General features: G+C 53.3%; 1 protein-coding gene across 1 annotated transcript in view; it reads left to right on the forward strand.

Annotated features, from left to right (window-relative positions):
- Positions 1 to 1,866: 1,866 nt before the first annotated feature.
- BCL11B (BAF chromatin remodeling complex subunit BCL11B) overlaps positions 1,867 to 21,781 on the forward strand; it is a 77,874-nt gene continuing 57,959 nt past the window's right edge. Inside the window, exons 1-2 of the mRNA XM_029950917.1 lie at positions 1,867 to 2,003; positions 2,456 to 2,821. Of these exons, the coding sequence (XP_029806777.1) occupies positions 1,988 to 2,003; positions 2,456 to 2,821 (382 nt within the window). The 5' untranslated portion in view covers positions 1,867 to 1,987. The remainder of the gene's footprint in view (positions 2,004 to 2,455; positions 2,822 to 21,781) is intronic.

Raw genomic sequence — 21,781 nt, forward strand, 5'->3', positions numbered from 1 at the left:
CTCGCCCCTGCGCCGTCTGAATGCTCTATTTCATTCTGTCCTTTTTTTCCTTTTCTTTCTTTCTTTCTTTCTTTTTTCTTTTTTTTTTTTTTTTTTTTTTTTTTTTTTTTTTTTTTTTGCTTTTCAGCTCATTTCCTTTGTGCCTCTCTCCTTTTTTTTTTTTTTTAACAAAACAATATTTTGACATCCTCCTCCCATTTATTAGAGCTCCCTCCCTAGAAATGGCGCACAATACATCCTTATATTTCTAAAGAACTGTTTTCACAGCCCTCTCCTTTGGCTCTGAAATTATGTATATGTAATTGGTAATTAAAGGTGCGAGCTTTTCAATATAAACAGTATTGCTCAATGTTAGATCATTACAGGGAAAAGAAGCACCGAATAATTACCTTTTACATCCTGACAAACCGTTGCAGGAATCCGGGTTCCCCCTACAGCCACCGTTGGCGTGAGGGTTGTGATTACATTTTAACCCTACCGGAGCATCTTTTCATAAAATAAATTGGTAAATTAATTGTGTATTGTCTTCCAGCTCCTTTTTAAGTAAATTCCCGATTCCTTTTTTTTTTTTTTTTTAAGAGTGTAATTAATGGTTCCCGGGGCTGGCTTGGTGGAAACTGCTTCTCTTACCTTATAGGTTCTTTGTGTTAGAGGTATGCAGGCAGTTGCTTTAGGATTTCCTCGTCTTTGGAGGATTTCTGTAGTGCCCTGGGTCTAATGCATGTCTACATGTCATTCGTGGAAGGCTCTGTGTGCTTTTCTGTGACCACAGGCGGGGTCTCAAATCGTAACTTGCTTTCCTGGCAGCCCTCTGTATCCACCTGTCCACACGGGGTCGGAAGGGGTCACGTGCCTTATACCACATCCATTCTAGACGCAGCATCACGCACAGACTCTCCCAGGCCACGAAGAAGCTGTGTTTAGAAAATCCAGAGCAGTGATTTATACGTAGGATGGAAGATGCCACAGAATTTTTTCCTTAAATTATCTGTTCTTTGGCTCTGGCCCGTCAATAACTTCACGGCCACGGAATGTGTTTTCCTCCCTTCCGTTGCTTCTCTCTGTTCCTCTGTGGTTTTCATCATCCCTCACTTAAATACCGTACAGCTTCAGATGTACCTGCCTCCTCGGGTCTCGGACCTCTGGCTGCCCCTGGGCTCTTCCGAGGACCCCAGCACGTGTGCTGTCTTTACGCCTCAGTCGTTGGCTCTGGAAAAATTCCAACCCAAGTTTGCTCAGACCCCGAGTGTCCGCTTCCCTTATTTAGGACCCTTTGGTCTGCTGAGCCCTCCAGTTTTCCCCTTGGGGGTTGCTGCTTTTTGAAGCCTTTATTGGCTTCAAAATATTTGGGTCCTATGTCCCCTACCAAAAAAATACAAAACAAAAAAAGGAACTAGATCGGCTGCTAAAGAAACATGAAAATGTGCAGCCCATTGAAAGTGTGGCTTGTCATTGGCCAAGAAATGCTTTTGGAGTCTGAACAGTCTTTTTTTTTTTTCTTTCTCTGGGAGTGAAAATAAAACCAACAAACAAAAAGGACCGTGGGGGAGTTGACGAGTGTTGGGAAATCTAGAAAGCGATGGAAGTCTGACCGGGAGCTGGGTGTTTGGCAGGAAAGACAGCTCCCTCCTTCAGCAAGCAGACTGGCCGCGTCCCTTCCCCAGCATTGTGTTTTCCTTCACGATTTCTTTTTGAACCAACACTCACTTGTTGCTTTCTGAGCATGTGGGCTTCTTTCTCTCCCAGCGACTGGCTGCCTGACGCCTGTCTGGGGTTCTGCTTTCTTGTCTGGGGTGCGGCCAGGTCTGAGGTAGAGGAATGAATACAAGCAGGGCTCCCATGAATGGGGACGGCATGAATGAAGGGTGGAAGGGGGGGTGGCAGATCCAGCCCAAGCAGGGGGCAACTGGCTCTGGCTCGCGGTTCTCAGCCTTGGCTGCCCCCCCGGAATCACCTGGGGAGTCTTAAAACACAAGAAGACAGTCTGATGTTTGGATTTCCCGGTGACTGGTCTGGGGAGCAGCGGAAGCATGGAGTGGGGCGGGGGGGGGGGGCCGGTTCCAAGCTCCCCGGGTGCTTCTCAGAGGATGTAAAGTGGGAGAGACACGCCTCTAGCTCCAAGCACCCGGCTCGTGACCTTGTGGAGGCGGGATGGGTGTTCCGTGCACGTGCACGTGTGTGTGTTTACATGCTATGTAGGGGGGGCGGGGAATCGACGGCAAATCAACTACCAAGCAGACGGTTCAGCAGTATGTCGAGCCACCCACGGGAGCTGCGAAGTTGCTCCTGGAGCCTCAGTTTGCCCATCTGTGGCTTCCCGGGGTCACGCGGGGGCTTGCTGACCTCTAGTGTCCTCCTCCTGGTGGGGAAGGGTTGGAGCGGCCGAGGGGTGCCTGTGATTGCCTAAGCCCATCTCTGTCTTCTCTGCCCCCTTCTCCTGTCTCTCTTCCAGCAGAGGCTGACCATGTGGAGGCCGCGATCCTCGAAGAAGACGAGGGTCTGGAGATAGAGGAGCCCAGCAGCCTGGGGCTGATGGTGGGTGGCCCCGACCCTGACCTGCTCACCTGCGGACAGTGTCAGATGAACTTCCCCCTGGGGGACATCCTGGTTTTTATAGAGCACAAGAAGAAGCAGTGTGGCGGCGGCCTGGGCGTTTGCTACGACAAAGGCCTGGACAAGGGCAGCCCGCCGCCCTCCTCGCGCTCCGAGCTCAGGAAAGTGTCCGAGCCGGTGGAGATCGGGATCCAGGTCACGCCCGACGAGGATGACCACCTGCTCTCGCCCACGAAGGGCATCTGCCCCAAGCAGGAGAACATGGCAGGTATGGAATGTCGCACCGTCCAGGACACCGCCGAAGCCACCTCCCGGGTCCCACACCCGCCGCCCCCCCCCCCCCCCCCCCCCCCCCCCCCCCCCCCCCCCCCCCCCCCGCTGTGCCTGGTGTCAGTGCTGGGAGGGTCTGGGGCCTATGGGGACCGGACACCAGCCAGGGCTCGCCCTTTCTAAGGCACCGCTGTCTGGGTGACCCTCAGGACGAGACAGGGCTGGGGCTCAGAGAGGCACAGCTGGCTGAGGGTTGCTTTGCTTTTGGCAGTGAGACTCTGTTGTGGGTGTAGGTGGCCAGGAGTGCAGAGCAGAAATTCGGAAGGCTGCCTGGCCCTCGGTTTGCTGGTGTTCTTGGCTTAGTCTCTGGCTGTGCAGCCAGACAGTCCTGGGTTGGACTCTGTTCTTCACAACTTGGACAAATCAGTTTTCCCATCTGTGAAATGGAGCTAATGAGGCCTATCTCCCTAGGGTGGTTGTGAGGCGCAGTGAGATGCCGCCCGAGGGGAGCACCCGGTAGGCACTCTGGATCAGGAGCTCTCATTTCTACCTCCTCCTCTCTCTGGCCTCAGATTCCTGTCTGTAAAAAGAGGCGGTCTCAGAGGCCCCTTCTGATGTTGTCTGATCCTTCTGATAGGTCTCAGGAAGGGCTCATGGGGACGTGATGGGGCACGTGCCGTCTGGCATGCCCACTCAGCTGACCACCTGGACAGCCGGTGTCAGGTTGTGTCCTACGGTCAGGTCTGTTCGCCACAGTGAGTTGGCACCGTGTCCCGCCGGGCTATGGCCCTCTCCTCCGGGGAGCCCACACTCTGTGCAGGCCACAGCGTTTGCTTCTGGTTCGCACTTCTGAGCCTCGGAGGCCCAGCAAAGAAAGCGGGCCCTGTTGGCCTGTGTCCCCTAGAACCTACTGGAAGATGGCATCAGAGGGCATGCGGAGGAGGGTTCAAATCCTGTGAGTTGGCATTGGACATGCTCCTGCTTCCTGGTTCCAGGCCTCAGTTTCCTCATCTGTCAACAGCGAACGGGAATCCTGGCGGCCCTGGTGTGAGGCTTGAATGAGCAGGTGCTCCATAGATGCTTTGCGAGTGGAACTTTCCTCTCAGGGGTCCCCTCTGGGTCCACGGGGTGCGAGGAGGTGCTGGCTGTGTTTTTGGCGTGGAAGCTAGCACAGGTGCTGGAGGGACTGAGGTTCTGGGTGCTCCTCCTCGGAGGCGGGCCAGCTGGAGGCCCAGGGCACCTGCTCCCGCAGGTCAGAAGGAGCAGAGGCCACCATCACCCAGGAGGCAGTCAGGGTAATGCGGCCAGCAGCCCCATGGCAGCTTGGAGAGTTTGGGTCCCAGTGCCCATCTGTAAAATGGGATGAATGAGATCTGTCTGGTGAAGAGACTGTGGGGGTGTGCAGACCCCCTCTGGCACACGCTAGGTGCTGGGGAGGCCCCACTGAATCATACTGGCCTGTGGGCCCCGCCTTCCGGTGAGGGTCCTGGAGTGGCATCTCACACGCTGTTCAGTTGCTAGGGGCTCTGAGGAGAAGGTCTGACACAGTCAGGGCCATGGTCATGTAAGCCCCGGTGTCTCAGAGTGCCCTGCAGAGCTGAGCCATACTGCCTTCCTTAATCGAGAGAGGCGCCGGGCCCCTTAGGTTGGTGCTGCTGGGGTCCCCGTGGCTTTCTTTTCTTTGATGCTGGAGGGATAGTTTCCTGGAGTAGGACAGACACGCGGCGTCGGTGTCCACCGACCTTTCTGGCAGGGGTCTGCTGCCCACGAGACTCCGGTCCCCACTTCTGTTTCAATGGAAAGGCATTTTGCTTTCACCGAAAACCATCCGAGATCTCATTTTATGTTGAAGGTATTTCCCAGCAAGAGGCTGCCGATCGCCGTGGGTAGGTTTGTTTAAGAAAGCGACTAAATGTGATTTCATGAAAGGCAAAGTTAATCTGCGAGGCGGCTTTGTCCTCTCCCCCCGCCCCTCCCTGTGCCCCTTTCCTCAGGTTCCGATACTGCAGCGGCCGACAGAATTTTTATTTTATGTGTGACGAAAGATATTCTTGGCCTTTTCTGTTCAGCAACAGGACGAATGGATTTCTTCATTCTCGAAGAAATATGTAAAATAATCCCTTAGAAGTCTAAAGAGATATGTTTGTTCAAAGCATTTAAAATGTTATTTTAATCAAAGGCACAAAACAGTCTCCATGCTGTGTCAGCTGAAGGCAGCCACGATGTCTGAAGACATCACGCTTTCTTTCCGTCTCTCTTTTCCCTTTTTCCCCTCCCCACTTGGACACCAACTTTTCTTTTCCTCTTCTTCTTCTTCTTCTTCTTTTTTTTTTATTTAATAAAAAGGAGAAAGATTAAAGAATAAAACTTCAGTGGCTCAAATGTATAAAGTAATTTAATATGGTGGGAGCATTAATTATTTTAGCTTAATTGAATTCTGAGGACTTGCACTACTTGCATTTCTGTAGACAAGCCCTGTTTATTATTTCTCTGTGTAGATTACCAGTAAAGGAAACACAGATAACTTTCAGTTATTTATTGTAAAATAAATGTGTCAATTCATGTGTAAAGCAAGCTGCTCAAAGATAATTGAGTCTTTATATTTTAAGAGGGGGACTAGGAATCACAGGCGCTTCTCTGCCCGGGCTCCCGGAAATCCGCACAGCTGCTGCCCAGGCCCGTGGCACCGCTGGCCTTGCCTGGGCCTCTCCTGTTCCTGCTTCCCGTCTGGGGTTGGGGGTGGGGGTGGATGGATGGGCTTGAGCCCATCGGGGCTTCGCTCTGCTCCCCAGGACTGGTTGCTGGTGTAACCTGTTGGGAGTTGGCCTCTGGCTTGGCTGTCCCGAGTGAGTTGCCCATGGTGACCCTGAGTGTCTCTCTTTCCCTGGAATGGACAGTCTGCGTGTTGTCCGGACAGGTGCTAGCCATCCTGGCTTTCAGATGGTTCTAGCGGCGGTGATGTGGAGACAGGTGGGCGGGGCTCCCTTCCACCCTCATGGAGGACCCCAGGGCGAGATGGGGGTTCAGAATCAGTCATTGCCTCTGGGTAGGACCCTGGATTGGGCCTTTCCTTGGGACACTGGAGCCTGGAGACAGGCATCAAAGGAGTAGTTAACTGCTTTTTTTTAAATTTTTCATGATAAAGAAGTAGGAGAGCAGTAGCCGGAGGAACTTTCTGGAGCTTTGTATCCTGCAGGGCGTTTGTTCGTTCATTCATTTGTTCGTTGGTTTCTTTACTGACGGAGCACCTGTTGCTCCCCTCTGCCCCGAGCGTTCCCACCTGGCCAGGGGGTGACAGCACCCCCAGGGCGTGGGAGCATGGCCTTCTGGGCTGCTTCTGGGGACACAGCGGAGTGCGAGCAGGCAGCAACCCCGCCTTGATGTGTGCGGTCATGGCACAGGACCCGGCGCCCTGGCCGTGTGCTGTGGGCCCGGGAGGTCCGTACAGCTGGGTCTGAGGCCCATCTGGGGACCGAGGGAGGGAGTTGAGCAGAGGTGGAGGCTTCAGCCTGGAGACCCGATGCAGGGGCAGGCGTCTGCCTCTGTCCTTGTCACGTTTTCTCAGCCCCCTTCCCACCATGTTCTCCCACCTGTGTGGACAGTTCTGATGGAGCCGGGTCGTGGGGGTAGCAGACCCCGGTGGGGGGATGGGGAGACCGGGTGGGCCCTGGGGTTTGTAAAGGGGGAGTCTCTGTGCCGTTACCTGGGATAGGTGGGGAGAAGGGGGCTTGGGGTTCGCGGCCTGCACCAGGGCGGCCCCGGGCTGCCTGCCAGCCTTGGGCCGGGTGACCCGACCGTCGTGCTGCAGTCTCCTTGAATGGAAGCGCACACAGCGGTAACCGTGGGGTGCGAATGACGTGTGCCCAGCGCACGGGCCACGTGCTGTGGCTGCGTGCCCTCCTCCTCCGCCCTCGCCGGTGCGTCACCCGGCTCCATTGTTTCCTGTTAGCTGCGCTAACATCCGCACATCTTCCGGGAACTGGAGAGAAACTTCCATTGGGCTCAGGGAATTCCACCACCAGAAACCGTGTCCCAGCAGCTGTCATGTGCCCCCCACCCCCAGCCATCTTTGGTCACGTTCCTGTCGCGTGGTGACCGTTTGGATGGTGGGTCACTCCAGGGAGGACCATGGGGAGCACGGGCTTTGGTGCCAGCCAGGAGGGGCCAGTTCCAGACCCTGCTCCGGGCAAGCCGCCTCACTTTTCTGAGCCTCAGCTTCCTTGTCTGTACCCACTTTTCAGTCCCATGCCCGGGATGGACCGACACGTGTAGGGCACCCACCTAACGCAGAGTCCCTTTGCAGCCCAATGCCTGACGGGCCACAGCTTCTAAAAAGCTTTTTAAAAGAGCCTGGTACCCGCCTGACAGCACGAGGCGTTTGCTTCCCAGTCAGAATCTTGGAAACATACCTGGGATCTCTCTCAGCCATTTGCACCAATTCTTCCTTAGAAATCCCCATTTTATAGCCACTGGAGGGAAGGCTCATTGCTGTGTTCATCACCCCTTCCATTCCAGATGAAGCTGTAACCAGAGCAATGAGCCATCAGCTGTCAGTCATAGGTTTGCCTTTTGCCTTTTCCCCCCCTCCTTCCCCCAAACCCCAAATGTCAGATTTCTGGAGAAATGCAGGAGACAGGCAGCGGGCGACAGGAGGCCGCAGCTCCCCCCTGGGCTGCAAGTAGCAGGCGGTTCCCTAGTGCGATGGCCCCACCTGCTCTGTACGGCTCCATCTGGAACCTAAGAAGGGTCAGCAATGCACCCAGAGGCGGTGGGGAGGGGGGGTGTCCGCGCAGCAGGCGAAACAGACAGGGGACTTGGTTTGGGGTCCCAGTGACCCCTCACTAGTCAAAATGTATTGGAGAAAAGGGCTTCTGATGAGCCAGAGGATTTACATGCCTCTCTGCCAATGTGCACTTCAGACTTAAAAAATAAATAAATAAAATAAATGTGAAAAGGAGAATATTAGCTTGGCCAGTGGAAGAAACTAAATAACTTGCTTGTACTGGAAAATGGAGATAAACCTCACTTGTAGGTTGTCTTTAAAAACTTGCGCTTGATATATTTAGAGTTGTTATTTTGCCTCCAAATTAAGATTAGTTAAATCCGGGTGTGTTGCAGCATGGATTATATTTTTGTATTATTAAATCGTGACAGCTAATTATTAGTTCTGTCTGCACCAAGGCCTGGCGGAGGTGCTGCCTGAGCGACACGGTCTGGGGCTGGGCACGGATGTCAGAATTGGGGCAGGGCTGGTGGGTGATGGGGAGGAGAGAGGGGGCCTACCTGGTACCCCATGTCGTGCTGGGTGCTTTTTTCTTGGCTTAGGTCGTCTTGAAATAGATACCAACCTTAAAACAGATACCTCTGATCCCACTTTGGAATAGAGGTTTCTAACCCCATGCTTGGAGAGGCTAAGGGGCTTGCCCAAGATCACACGGCAAAGTGAATCAGACTCGGGTCAGCCTGGCTGCCTCAGTAGCACAGGGAATGGAGGCTTTGGGGGAGGGGTGGTCTGACTCTGCCTGGCTGGCGGAGCCAGCGGGAGCAGGCACTACCTCTAGACCCTGTCCAAGGTCTTCGAAGAGCATCCCAAGGCACATGACACCAGGGGACTTAGCCCGGAGCCCTCGGGCCCCCAGAGGCCTTGACCCAAGATCTGTGGTCACCTCATACAGTTTGCCTGTACTTCGTGGTGAAGGTTTTGGAAAGGTGGGTGGTGGCAAAGAAAGCAGTACAACATGAATGCAGATGGGCGGACCCGGCCTGGGATTTTGGGTTTGCCAGGGACTCACTGCATGACCTTCAGCCCGTGTTTCACCTCTCCACGTCCCCATTTCCTGGAGCACCGGAGGGATTGTTCAGGGTTTGTTAGAGGTTTGATTTAGACCACATATGCATGCACGAGGTCCCTGTGGATTGTTGGCTGTTATTAATAATAGAGAACCACTGAGGGGTCCGTGTGGGGGTTCCGGCCTCCTGGCCTGAGCTGAAAGGGTCTCCTTGCTAACCTTCCTATTACCTGGAGCTGGTTACCGGCAGGGCAGGGACCAGAAGCCACTACCTGGAGTCAGGTGCCCCCTCGCCATGCCGGGCCGAGTGACTGGAGGCAAGCCGTTTCCCCTCGCGGAGACCCGGTTTCTGCACCTGGTCTCAGGGCCTCTGCGATCCTTGCCCTGCTGGCTTCCCGGGGAGGCCAGAGACGGAAGGCAAATGGTACCAACGGCTGCAGAATGTCAGCAGCCGCAAACGTGATTGTAGCCCTGAGTTGTAGTTGAAAGTTTTATTCAATTCAGAAGAAAATCCTAGTTAGCTACAGGGTAAGTTTTTTTGTTTTTCCTTAGGCTTCCTTTGGGTTTGGGGTCCTTATTATCTGTGATTTATATACGGGTGGTTCCAGGCTCACAGAGCAGTTCAGGAAGGAGGGGAGTGAGGCAAAGGCGCTTGCTCCCGGGCGGGGAACCCAACCAATGCTCAGCCTCAGTTATTACTATTATTATCATCCTATTGTTGGGTTTTTAATTGGACAGTAAATAGTTAGAAGTTGGCTTACGTTTTTTATTAGGCACTTAACAGCTAGCCTTTTTTTTGGGGGGGGGCCAATTTTCATGCCTGACTGATGCATAACCATTAGGTCCCGAAACTGTTAAGGGTGGGCTCTGTGTCAGTAAACTATGTAAATAGGGCAGCTTGGCTGTCACCCCTGTGCCCTTGGGCTCATCTTTTCACTGAAGAAACAAAAAGACTGAATTTTCATATTTGGGTTTTTAACTTAACACATACTTTTAAGAACTCACAATGCACCACTCACTGTTTGAAGGGCTTTGCAACTATTAACCGATTTAAACCTCCTCCCACCTCCACGGGGCAGGGTGCTGGTATCCAGCCCACAATACCAAAGAGGAAACTGAAGCACAGAGACGTTAAGTAATTTGCCCCGGGTCACACAGCTGGTGAGTAGGGGCCCAGGGTGTGAACTCTGGCAGCAGTCGCGCTCATCCTGTGGCCATGCAGCGCTTCCCGTGTCGTATTTCATCCTACGTCCCCATCCACTGTCTCTGCCCCATGAAAGGTGGTAAATCAGTTATGACTTTCATTTTGTAGGGGAGGAAACCGAGTCATAGAGAGGTCAACAGCTTTGCATAAACACCCGTGAGTCAGCGGCAGAGTTGAGCCTAGACACCAGGCTCCCGATTTCCAGCCAGTGACCTTGTCACAGGGAGCCCTTGGGATCATGCGCTCCCTTTCACCGGAGGCTCAGGCCGCTTCTGCTGCCAGCCGGACATGGCAGACATGCATGATCTGTACTGTGAGGGTGAGGATCCATGATGAGACCTGCGGTCTGATGTGAGCCGAAGAAACCAAGATGGTGGACCTCTATGTGTCCTACGCATGTTGGCGGATCAGATCTGTGTTGATTCCTGTCTGTGTCACGCTGCCTTGTTCGGAGCTGAGTTGGGCCTAGTGAATGCAGGGTGGCGAGGGGCAGGCATGGTGGATCCCGGCCGGAGACCTGGGTGCATGTCCGTGCCTGGTGGCTGGCCCGGTGGCTGGCCAGCTGTGTGACCCTGAGCAGACCTCTTTGGGCCTGAGCTTTCTGAGCTGAAATAGGAGAAGGAGCTACCAGTGGTTTCCAACAGCTGCAGGACCCTCCCCCGCTCCCCCGCCAGACCCCTGCTATGTGGGGGAGGGGAAGCTTCCTACCTACCTCTTCCCACTCAGCTGCCCAAAAGGCTCTTCTCCTTTGGGCTTAGGAAGTAACTTTCTTTGAAGAAATTGGTGGCCCAAATGAAAACTCTGTCTGCTCCAAGCAGCAGAGATGCTTCTGGGAGGATTGGCTGCCCTCCCGGAGAGGGTAACAGAGTGTAGGCCCATCCCTAATGTTGTAGATGTGGTTTGGCATTTGTTTTTTTTGTTAAGGGTCCCCCCCACCCCGAATGGTGTAAACTTCAGGCCCCACAGAATCTGAACCCAGCAGTGACCCAGGCGCTGCTAGCTGGTGCCTAGTTGACCTAAGGGTGTAGGGGCGTTGGCCTTGCCCAAATTAAGCCCAAGAACGAGCCCCAGGTGTCAGGGTGTGCTCAGGACCTGGTGGCCCCAAGCTAGGCCCAGGGACCTGGAGGCCTTTCTGGGGAAGATAAGGCTTCTAGGTTTTGTTTTTTGTTTTTTTAATTTTTATTTATTTATTTTGAGAGAGAGAGAGAGCACGTGTGCGTGTGAGAGTGGCAAAGGGGCAGTGAGAAGAAGAGACAGAATCCCAAGCAGGCCCTGTGCTGTCAGTGTAGAGCCCGGTGTGGGGCCCAGGCTCATGAACCATGAGTTCATTACCTGAGCTGGAATCAAGAATAAGCCCTTAACCTACTCGACCACCCAGGCACCCCCAGGTTTCATTTTTTTTTAATGTTTTATTTTTGAGAGAGAAAGAGACAGTGTGAGCAGGGGAGGGTCGGAGAGAGAGGGAGACACAGAATCTAAAGAGAGCCTCCAGGCTCTGAGCTGTCAGCACAGAGTCCGACGCGGGGCTTGAACCCACAAACCGTGAGATCGTGACCTGAGCCCTCCAGGCGCCCCATCATTTTATTTTGTTTTTAAGCAGGTTTCCTTAGGGCACTCCTCCTGGGGCTCTGCTGGTTTTGATCTGGAGGAGAGGGGAGGGGTGGCTCAGGAAAGGAGGGGTCCGGGGGGATGAATGGGTGACAGGGAGATGTGTGATCACTTGATGAGACAGGTCGGGAGAGTGCCTGCTGCTGGTCCCAACAGCATGAAAACTGGGACCCCAGGCTCCTTTGGGAGGAAGGATATTAACAAAATGGCCTTTTGTTAGAGCTGAGAAGTCAGCACCCCCCCAATTCCTGCTGTGGAGAGGAGGAGACAGCTGTTCAGATGCCCTGCCAAGGGCAGGGTGAACCCCTCAGCCCGGTCTGGGACAGCCAGATGGTTCTCTAAGCCAAGGCAGAGTTTGGTCAGGGCTGTGGACCGCCCCCCCTGCCCCCCGCCCCCCTGCCCTGGGCCCCAGGGGCTGAGTACCCGCACACCTTTCATAATCTTCTGGTTTCAAGTGTGGACACAGCCTTAGATGCAGGCAGATAAATCTAGACTCAAAGGTACAAACAGGTGTGTGGGTCAGCGCCCATGCAAGACGAGCCCCCATGAACAGAGCCCTGCCCCATGACAGCGCCAGTGCCTGGAGGACATCTGTCCCCCCCTCACCCCCCCAGTGTCCAGAAAGCACAAGTCAGCTTTCCTGACTTCAGGTACCAAAAGAATCCTTGAAAGTCCTAGAGAAGGCACAGGCTTTGTTTTAAAGACTTTTCAGGGCAGAGCATGGCATCTGGAGAATGCAGTCCTCAGGCTGGGTTCTCGGGGTCCCCTCTTGATGGGGGAGGGACTGCCTTTCCTGGGCTCCCAGTCTAGCATCCATCTAGGGCTCTTTGCTTCCCTAACCGAGAAACAGGACAAAAGAGAAGATGACCCCTTCTCACCCCAGCAACCGGCTAAAACGTTTGATTGAAGTCGGTAGACCCCACAACACTAAGTTCTCCGAGGGAGCCAGAGTGGATTCTTTCCCCCTCCCACCAAGAGTTCAAAGCCAGCCAATTAAGAAACCTAAACAGTGTGGTCTCCCCCTGGCATCACTGACATCATTGGCTTGTAAAACTTTCCCTGCACAGGAGGCGCCTGTATTCGCCGGGAAAAAGAAGTATGTAATTTTCCTGACCTGGCCTTTGCTTTTGAGGGGAAGGAAAAGCGAGAGGGAACTCGCTTCCAGAAACAAGCAGGGCCCCAAGATAGCAAGCACGCTCCAATCTCCGATGTTCGGAGCAGTCCGAGGCCCCGGAAATGGCGTTTAGCAGAGGACTCGAGACGTTGGGGCTGACGAGCTCTGGGGGTCCAGGTGGAGGGCGCGTTCTAAGACTGTGGGGAGCGGTGGGTAGTTGGACATCAAAATCCTCCCAGCTCTGAGACTGAATCCCCTACCCCGGGTGAAACCAGGCGCCACCCACACCACTAACGCAATTTCCCGTGTGCCCCGACGGTTGCAACGTGCAGTACTCAGCTCAGCTTGCTCCATCTCTGGATCTCCAGAGACCCTCCCCACTCTCGGTCTCCTCCCCTCCCTCCCCGACGGTGCCACCCCTAGCAAATCATTCCCTCCCACGTGGGAGGGGACAGGGGCAGAAGTCCTGCCTCGCCCCTCGTGGACTTCAGGCCCCGCCCCCGGGGGCTCCAGGGTTGGGGTCCGTAAGTCTCCCTTCCCCACACTTCCAAGCCCGGGTACACCCAAGGCGGGTGGTGCCCAGCTCCGGCGGGGGCGCGGGGCGGCCCGCACCTCCTGGAGCCCGCACGGAAACGGGCGGACACTGGCAGCACCGTGATTGCACCGGGGGCCTTCTCCGCCGTCGGTGTCCACCCTCTACCCGGCCGGCTGCGGCCCCCGCCCGGGGTTCTGGGGCGTTGCGCCGGGCAGTCGGCCTCTCAGATTCGCCCGCGGCCTCTCCAGCCTGCGCCCCGGGGGCGCGCGGCTAGGCGACCCTCAGCCACGTCTCTCCTGTTCTCCCGGCCCTGGCCCGCCGCGCACGCTGATTGTGTCTTCTTGGGGCGGGAGGGCCGAGGGGGCTCCAGGTCCATGCATAATTCGGAGGCTTAATGGGCCAGCTGCCCGAGCGGGGCGGCGAGGGGCGGGCGGAGGCGCAGCTGACCCTGCTTGCGTCTGGCCTCGCCGGGAAGGCGCGCTTCTTTCTTCCTCCGGTGACAGCTCCCCTCCCCCTCTCGGCCCGGGTCCGAGGGGGGCGGGGAGCGGGCGAGTCGTAGGGTTAACCCAGGGGACGGGGCTTCCTCGGTGCATTCCAGCAACTTTTGCTTTGGGGGGGGCGGTGGGAGGCGTGCAGTGAATCGGAGCCTCCCCGGGACCAGGCTCCAGAAGGAGCCGGGGGAGTTGGAATGCGGGTTTCTTCGGAGCACTCTGCAGCCCTCGAGTCTTTTTTTTTTTTTTCCGAGCCCCTTCCCCCCGCCCCCGGCGGCCCCCTGTCTGCCCCCCCGCCCGGCAGCAGCCCAGCGAGCTCGCCCTTGGCCCCGGGCCAGCCCCCATCCCTGGCAGCGGGCGGAGATGGATGGAGGCGGAGACCCAAGGTCAAGGGCGGGGAGCCCGCCGGCCCGGGGCCCCTTTGTGCGCTCGGGCCCGCCCCTCCTCCACCCGCCTTCCCCTCCCCGACCCCCAGGCGCGCGCCCCGACTAGTGACCTTCCCGGGCGTGGGGAATTGCATTTCAGGACCCTTGAAAACTCCCGCCAGTGGCTTCATCCTAAAAACTAGCGCTCGAGGGGCGGGGCTCCTCTCCCGGGTGGCGTTCCTTCCTTGGCATTTGTCTTGGGTCCTGGGGGCGCCCCGGGATCCCCTCTCCGCCCGCCGCCAACGCTCTGAAACGGTCGAGCCCGGCATCAGCCCACGTTGGCCCGACGGAGCCTGGCAGTTCCCCGGACCCAGGTGAGGCCCGTTCGGAGGGAGCCTCAAAGAGTTCCTTTGTGCGTTTTGTGTCCATCCAGGGCAAACAGTCCCGACCCAAAGTGGTTTCCTTTGTAGGTTTCCACCCGCCCCGGGTGGGGGGAGGAGAAGGAGCCTGCTTTTCTAGAGGGAATTCCTGGAGGCTGGGATTTTAAAATACTCAAGAACAAAAGTGTTTTCCCAATTGTGTGGGAATGGAACCCTCTAGTAGAGCAGGGCACAAAGCCTTGTGGAATTACAGGGAATTAATGTCAGTCCTTCCTCCAGCCCGACTTCTCTTACAATAAGCACCCCCGAAAGAGAATTTGTATGCAAATGGTCACCTTGCTAGGAGTCTGTCTTTATTTTTGCTTCTTAAAAATTGGCCTCCAATTGTTTAAAGCACTCCAACAGACCCTTAAAGACCCAGAAAAGCAGTGGTTGGACGCCCAATGTATTTACCACAAAGCTCTTAAGAAAATGTTCAAACATTTTCCCAAAGCTGTTACTCCAGAAATAAAAATATATGCTGTTTGCATATAGGAGATTAAAAGTTTACCTTCACTCTGACAGCTTTTCTAGGCTAGAATTGGAACCATGTCTCAATTTTCCATTATTCAGAAATAGGTCTGAACCAAACAGAATACATTTGCTGTAACAAGAGTCCAGGTAATTTTTAAAAAAATACGTGTATACATGTTTGTTTATGATTTGGGCCAGCCCAGATCATAACTGAATCTTGCGCTCTCTGTGCCATCAAAGGCCAAAGTATTTTGTAAACAACGTTTTCCTGGCATTTAGAGTAAGAGTTGATCTTAAGAAATCTCAGATTTAGCTAACCCGAACTTTAGCAGCCCGCTTTTCTTCTGGAGAAATCTGAAGGCATTTGTCAATTTATTTTTTTGAAAGGCCTACAGAAAAGGTAACAAATTCAACACTTGGGAACTCAGAGCTGCTGGCAGCCCTGGACAGGAAGGTTTTCATATCTGCCCGAACTTGTTCAGTGATTCCTCAGACGTCCATTTATAACAGTTCTAACAAGATAGAATCTGCCTTTGAAAATCTGTAAATATCTGTAAAGATCACAATCCGGCACTCATAATGGTCCCAGACTGGAAAGGGAGATTCTGGTGTTTGATTAATATTTATGTTACCGGATTCCTTTACAGAAAGGAAGATGAAACACTAATTATGTGTGTGTGTTTGAGGGCCCCGTCCTGGGTCTCTGCAGTCCCTTTAGAGGGATGTGATACATTTTAGGATTTTTGGAAACAAGGTGTGTCTGGGGGGAAATTGTTCATGTTTGGTTTGAAAGGCAGGGCACTGTGTGGTCGGCTGCCTTAATGGCTCTGACACGGAGGAGGATGAAGCCAATTTATCTCCGCCTTCTTTATTTTGACGACTCAACAGTGATAAAAATTACGGGCGTTTTCTCCCTCTAGTTTTAGGGTCAGCCTTGGGGCAGGGCAGGGGAAGTTTTCTGGTGTGGAATCCTTCTGGAAGAGAGGGTTCTGTAGCCTCCCCCACCCCCCGCCTGGGTGCCCTCGAGCCTTCTCAGAGCACCCACCATTTTGTGTCTGAGTGACAGGGTGGGCTGCTTTGCGTCGTGCCCTCTAAGCCACCAGGCCGGTCTGCAAGGCACAGGTGGCTTGTCTTGCTTTGTTCTGAAACCACGTGTGGGAGATTTGCTTGGGAATGGGGCGTTTTGTCAGCCTGGATCCTGCTGAAATGCCAACGGAATTGTTATCCAGAGGGAATCCGCAGAGGCCTCCTTTGGAGATGCGGTTAAGCAATCCTCAGGTTTATTTGGGAAATCGAGATTTCCTGGAAGTGTGGCCGCCCAGTGCAGTCCCTGAGCCCTGGTTAGCCTTTCGGCCCTGTTTTGTCGCCCTGGGAGCATTAGGGGCCACTCACTCGCGGAAGCACGCGAATCAGGGTGCTCACGCAGTCTTAGATGTGACTGTTCCTAAACACCCGGGCAGACGGGTTCGTGTCTTAGCTTCTTCATCTATAAAATGGGGATCTCCAGTGGTTTAGGCTCCTGCCGCCGTCCAGATAGGAAAACAAACCATTCTGTGAGAGTGAAGTGATTGCCAATTCAAAGACATCACAGAAGTCTAGACTTTGATTGTCCAGTCCACGGGGCAGGGTGACTAATTTGCAAAAGGGAAAGGAATCAAATAGCTACTTGTGTGGCATGTCATTTTCAATGCAAGGAGGAAGAATTAGGGGTCTTAGGGGAGATCTAAGGGGGAGGACTTGGATTTTCAATGTAGTAACCTAATACCTCTCCCCCATTCCCATTCATTTTGGGGGACCGACACCACATCCCACCCCAGCTCTTTGTTACCCTTGGGGACCGTCACGTGACTCAGAATATTACTACGGAGTGAGGTTACAGTGACTCTTGACCTGAATATACCAGAAAAGGTATCTTTACAGACATTTGGAGTCCAGCCCCAGAAGGACAGGGCTTGGGCAGAGGGGGGGTAGACTTGGGGGTGCGAAGGAATGCATACAGCAGGTAGCATTTAAGTGCACAGCCTTGTTAGGTTGCAGAGGAGGAAGGAAGTTGGTGCAGAGTGGCGAGGAAAGTCTCCTTTTTTCTTTTTTTTTTTTTGGCCACCACCTCTTCAAGCTAACAGAAACGGGCATTTATGCTCCCGGAGCACACAGCTGGCTGCTTTGAAATGGCATCTTCACCGGGGAAACGGGAAACCCTGACTGTCCTTTTGGGACTCCATCTTACTTTTGTGTTGTGGTTTCTCTTTTGACGAGGCTTGGTTCCTGTCTTCCAGCCAACGCTGAGTGGAACCTGACGTAGAGTTTTAAAAAGCATGACCTCTGGCAGGGCCCAAACCTCTGGTTTAGTCTCGCTGGTTAGAAAATACAGATGCTCGCTTTATGTATTTGGTTGGTTCGTCCTGGCAGGACCCAGACCTCAGGCTTGAGTTTGGGGGTTGTGTGTGGGCCTGGGGGGGCAGTGTGGCACTCTACCTTCACCATGGGGGACTTGATAGAGCCCTTGTTCCCTGGCATTAGAGCCAGGGCGGGGCGGGGGGCACAGCAGATCCCCGTAGCCTGCTTTGGTGCAGGCTAGGAGCCAGAAGCTGTCTGGTGCTCCTTAATTGAATACAGATTTCAGTCAGCTCCACGTGGCCCTGTGAGGATGCGCAGGGAGGGCACTGACCCGTCCCCCCTCTCCCCTGTGTCTGGACTTCTAAGCTCAGAACGCACCCCCCCCCCCCTTGAGGGGCTTCAGTGCCTGTCTCAGCCCCCAGCCTCTAGGGTTTGCAAAAAGACCAGGAGAGTGGGCAACAAAATCTCCGACGCCCGTGTAAATATTGTTTGCAGGAGCTGGGTCTTCTGTCTTTGTTAGTGGCGGCTCGTTAATTAACTGGCAGATTAGCCTTGCCGTCTTGTGACACACGCACGTTATTTCGGGGCAGAAGAATCTTGTTCTCCTGAAACCGAACGGAACCGTTCAGGAAGTCCTCGCACAGAGCTGCCCGCCTCCTCTCTGTGTCCTCGCTGTCCCCTGCTCCCTCTTCCTGTCCCCTCCTTCTCCACCCTTCCTTCAACCCAAGTGGGCTCCTACTTGCGTGGAGGACAGACACGTTAAACACAGCTAAATAAATCGTGTTTACGCTTGGCGTTCTTGGTAGTGAAAAATCTGTTGCCTGTTTTTACTTCCTTATTTCTCAGCATTTGCTTCCTACCTGTTTTTGAGCACATGCCCAGAAATAGTAGTTTTGTCAAGTGAGGGGGTAATGCCAGCCAGCCTTTCTTACTGCCAAGGAAGCTGCTGGATTTTGCAAAACAGAGTGACGTTTTTTTAGTGACACTGATGTTTTTTTTCCTCCCCCCCAAAGAAATTAGGATGTAGCAGAAGAGTATTAAAATGCACTTAGGGAAGAAAAAAAAAATCCCACGAAGCCGCCCCCGTGGCCCAGGGACGTGCACGGAGCAGGTGCAGGTTTGTCTGCACTTGGCGGCTCCAAGGGCAGGATGCAGCCTTCCGATGAGGAGAGGCTGGGGCTCAGGGCCGGGAGAGCTGAGTCAGGCTCCCTTCCCTTCAGCCCCAAGACTTCGCCTTCTCTGCCATTTTGGATGATGTGGTGTCAAGATTCTGTTTTTCTTTTTTTTTTTTTTCTGGTTGGTTTTGTGTGTTTCGCTTCTCAGACCTTCTTGAGCAGAGCCTGCTCTGTGCTCTTCCTCTGAGGTTAGAGTCAGATTTTAGTCCTGATGGTCCGGGTCCGGAGTTAACATCGTTTATATACAAGAGTGGCCAGGGAGACCCCTCCCTTTTTCTGCATCTTTAACCCACCCTGTTGTTTTGGGGTGGGCTGGAGGAGGGGGGGGATATCTGAAAAGTCATTGTCGTGATGTGCTGTTTGCTGGGCAGAGAATTGCAACCGAGACAACAGATTAAAAAAAAATCTTTTTAACAGTTTCAAAAACCAAAGACCAAAAAAAAAAAAAAAAAAAAAAAAAAGACAGCGCTGAGCCCTCCTGCCAGTACCCTAGGCTTGTCTTATCTGGGAATCTTCGCAGAGTTTCTGCCCTGGGTTCTGTCTGAGGCCCAGCACAACGGCTCTGTTTCAAAGGCAGCCAAGGGAAAAAAAAAATACAACAAAATCAAAGTCCGCGTGCTATGATTTCCCCCAATTTCTAATGGGAATACCCTGCAATAGAAATGATATTTCCATGGAGGACCGTGCTACCGGTTTCTTTAATTACATTAAATAGCGGCATAAACCTCAGCTGAATGTAAACCTCTGTCCCCCCGGCAGCAGCACGGGGCGCGTGGCTAGATTGAATCCTAAGGAGCAGCGTTCCCCGTGTTAATGTGCTAACAATCTTTATTCAATTAATCCCGCGAAGTGTTAATTTTTACAAATTTTGTTGTGCCCACACTGTACATCACCGTCGGTGTGTCAGGAGAAGGAAATGGATTTCATGTCAAAAAACAAGGAAGAAGGTGGCTGTCAGCCTGCTCCCTTAGAAGAAAATTTGTGATTGTAGCCGTCAAATGCTACCCATGCTGAAAGGAAGGCTCACAATATGTATATTACATGCCGTCTACATGCAGAAAACTCAGTTTAAAGGAGCCACTTTGTTGAAAGTAATTACAGGCCTGCTCAGTGTTTTAGGCAGTGACATTTCAGACTTGGCTTGGAAACATAAAGAGGCCACAGAAAGATTCTGTTCTTACGTGATGCAGAGCGGTGTGCCTCAGTGTTCTCTATGTCCATTAGTAGGAGGTACGAAGAATGAAAAAGGAGAGAAAAACAAGACTGCGCCAACAACCAAAGGCGGGGTTGGGGGCTGAATTTTTTATTGTGATCGCACAGATGTTTGCATGTAACTCACACGTAACTGAAACCAACAAATGCATTTAAGCGATAGCACTAGATTCCTTTGCTACAATCTGATCTTTCTCTTTCTTCCTTTTCTTCTTTCTCTTCCTTTTTCTTCCTTCTTTCCCGTCCTCCTCCTCCTGCTCTTCTTCCTTCCTTCCTTTTCTTCTCCTCCTCCCCCTCCTTCTTCTTTCCCTCCTTTCTTCCTTCCATTCTTCTTTCTTTCCCTCTTTACCTTCCTTCCTTTTCTTTACTTTCTTCCTTCCTTCCTCCATCCCTCCTCTCCTTCCTTCCTTCCCCCTCCCTCCCTCCCTTCCCTCCCCACTTACTGACCAAGTTAAATTTCTTTCCATTTAACACAAGAAACCCTGCTGACCCTCATGGTTGCAGGTTCCCTTACTGTGCGGGTGGGGACTTTAGGGTCCAATCATAATGAAGGTTGGCGATGATCAACGTTCCTCAAATCCGCAACTCCATCTGCCCCTGGGACTGCTGTCTCTTTCCCTGGCTGCCTCTGGCTTGGAGTCCTTGCAGCACCTCCTTCCTGGGCACTCTGCTTTCTTGATGTGCTTTTTTATTGGCTGGGCTGAGTCATTTTCATGCTCAGTTCCGTGGGATGCTTAGAGTTCAGACCTCCCCCTCCTGTGTACTCCATCCTGTTCTCTGCGCGTGGGGGCTGAGCCAAAGCCAGTGTTGGGAGTTTGTGGGGCCTGCAAACCACAGCAACTTTCTGAACTCACCAGTTTTTAAACATGGTCTGTAGAGGACCAGCTTTTTAACCAGTGTCAGGATTCAGTGTTTCCAGGTCATTCCTCAGATGTCCGGCACGGAGGATGCTGACGGGGGTGGGGAATAAGTGTCCTTGGTTTAAAACTCACTGTAGGCGTCAAATCTGGAGAGTCATCTCGTGGTGTACTTCCCTCATGTGACGCATGGCTTCTGTCTTAACGGTGGTCCCTCCCTGTCCCTCACCAACTCTAAACTAATGCGCTCCACGGGGAGAGTTCACGGGGAGGGGATGCCTGGCTAAGGTGATCGTTGGAGTCTGGCCACAAAGTGCCCTTTTGGGAGAGGAATCCCAGATTCCAGATTCTTCATGTTTGGGATCCAGATGATTTATCCAGCTTTTTACTTCAGTTCATAGGATGCACTTTGTCCCCAGGAGTGCTGCGGGGACATGTGCAGCGTGTACTGTTAGTGGCTCCTACCGTAATGTAATAGGACGTCACTGAAGGATTGTGGGTAAATTGCGGTCCAGGGCAGAAACGGTGGAAGATTGAAGCGGCTACCCAGCCTCTGATGTGAAAGTCTGAATCTGGGGCAAAGGGGCAAATTTCTCTGTTGGGCATTGGCCAGCTGTTTTTAATGGTGAGATTCAGAGAATCTGTCTACTCCTGTTTGTCCTTGGCCTCTGTGGATCCCCCGATATGCATGAAGACCTTTGAACGTGGCCATGTTGCTGATATGTGCACATATGTGTGTATATGCACGTATGCATCCTCTCTGTCTACTAGATGCGCACGGGCACATTTTTCTAATGGGTGGAAACACCTGATTGCACCTTCTGTTGTCCCCAGGCCTGCCCCTTCCAGGGGCATAGGCCCCAATTTGGTGGATGCTGACTGTGGAGGTCACCCAAGAGGGCTCAGGTCTGTTTTACTGTGTGCATCTCAAAGCCCTGGTCCCAAGGCCTCCGCATCCAGGCCAGAGGACAAGTGATGGCGGGTTTATTTGCATTCCAGCGGCTGAGAGCGGTTTAGGGGTTTCCCTGAATGATGAGAAAAAGACTTGAAGCTGTATGTTTTCCCTGGCAGATGCCCACCTTGGGGGCGGAGTGGCCAGCCCCGAGCACCTGGTCAGTTTACTCTTAAGGATTGGCAGAGTGTGATTCAGACGCATCCTTCCTCCCGAGTAGCCCCTGGCATTTTCTGTGCTACTTCACCGGGCCTTTTGGAAGGGCCACAGAAGGTGTTGGCATTCGGAATGTAACCTCATGGGTCCTTGGCCCAGGGCGCTGCCCCAGAGCATTTCAGCTGCTTGCATCTTGAGGAAATTGGGGCTGGTGGCCATTGAACAGGTGCTTTTGCACCAGCAACAGGGTGGGCCTGTGTATCTGCTTCT

This window comes from Suricata suricatta, chromosome 9 (genome assembly GCF_006229205.1).
Source record: "Suricata suricatta isolate VVHF042 chromosome 9, meerkat_22Aug2017_6uvM2_HiC, whole genome shotgun sequence".
Taxonomy (NCBI): Eukaryota; Metazoa; Chordata; class Mammalia; order Carnivora; family Herpestidae; genus Suricata; species Suricata suricatta.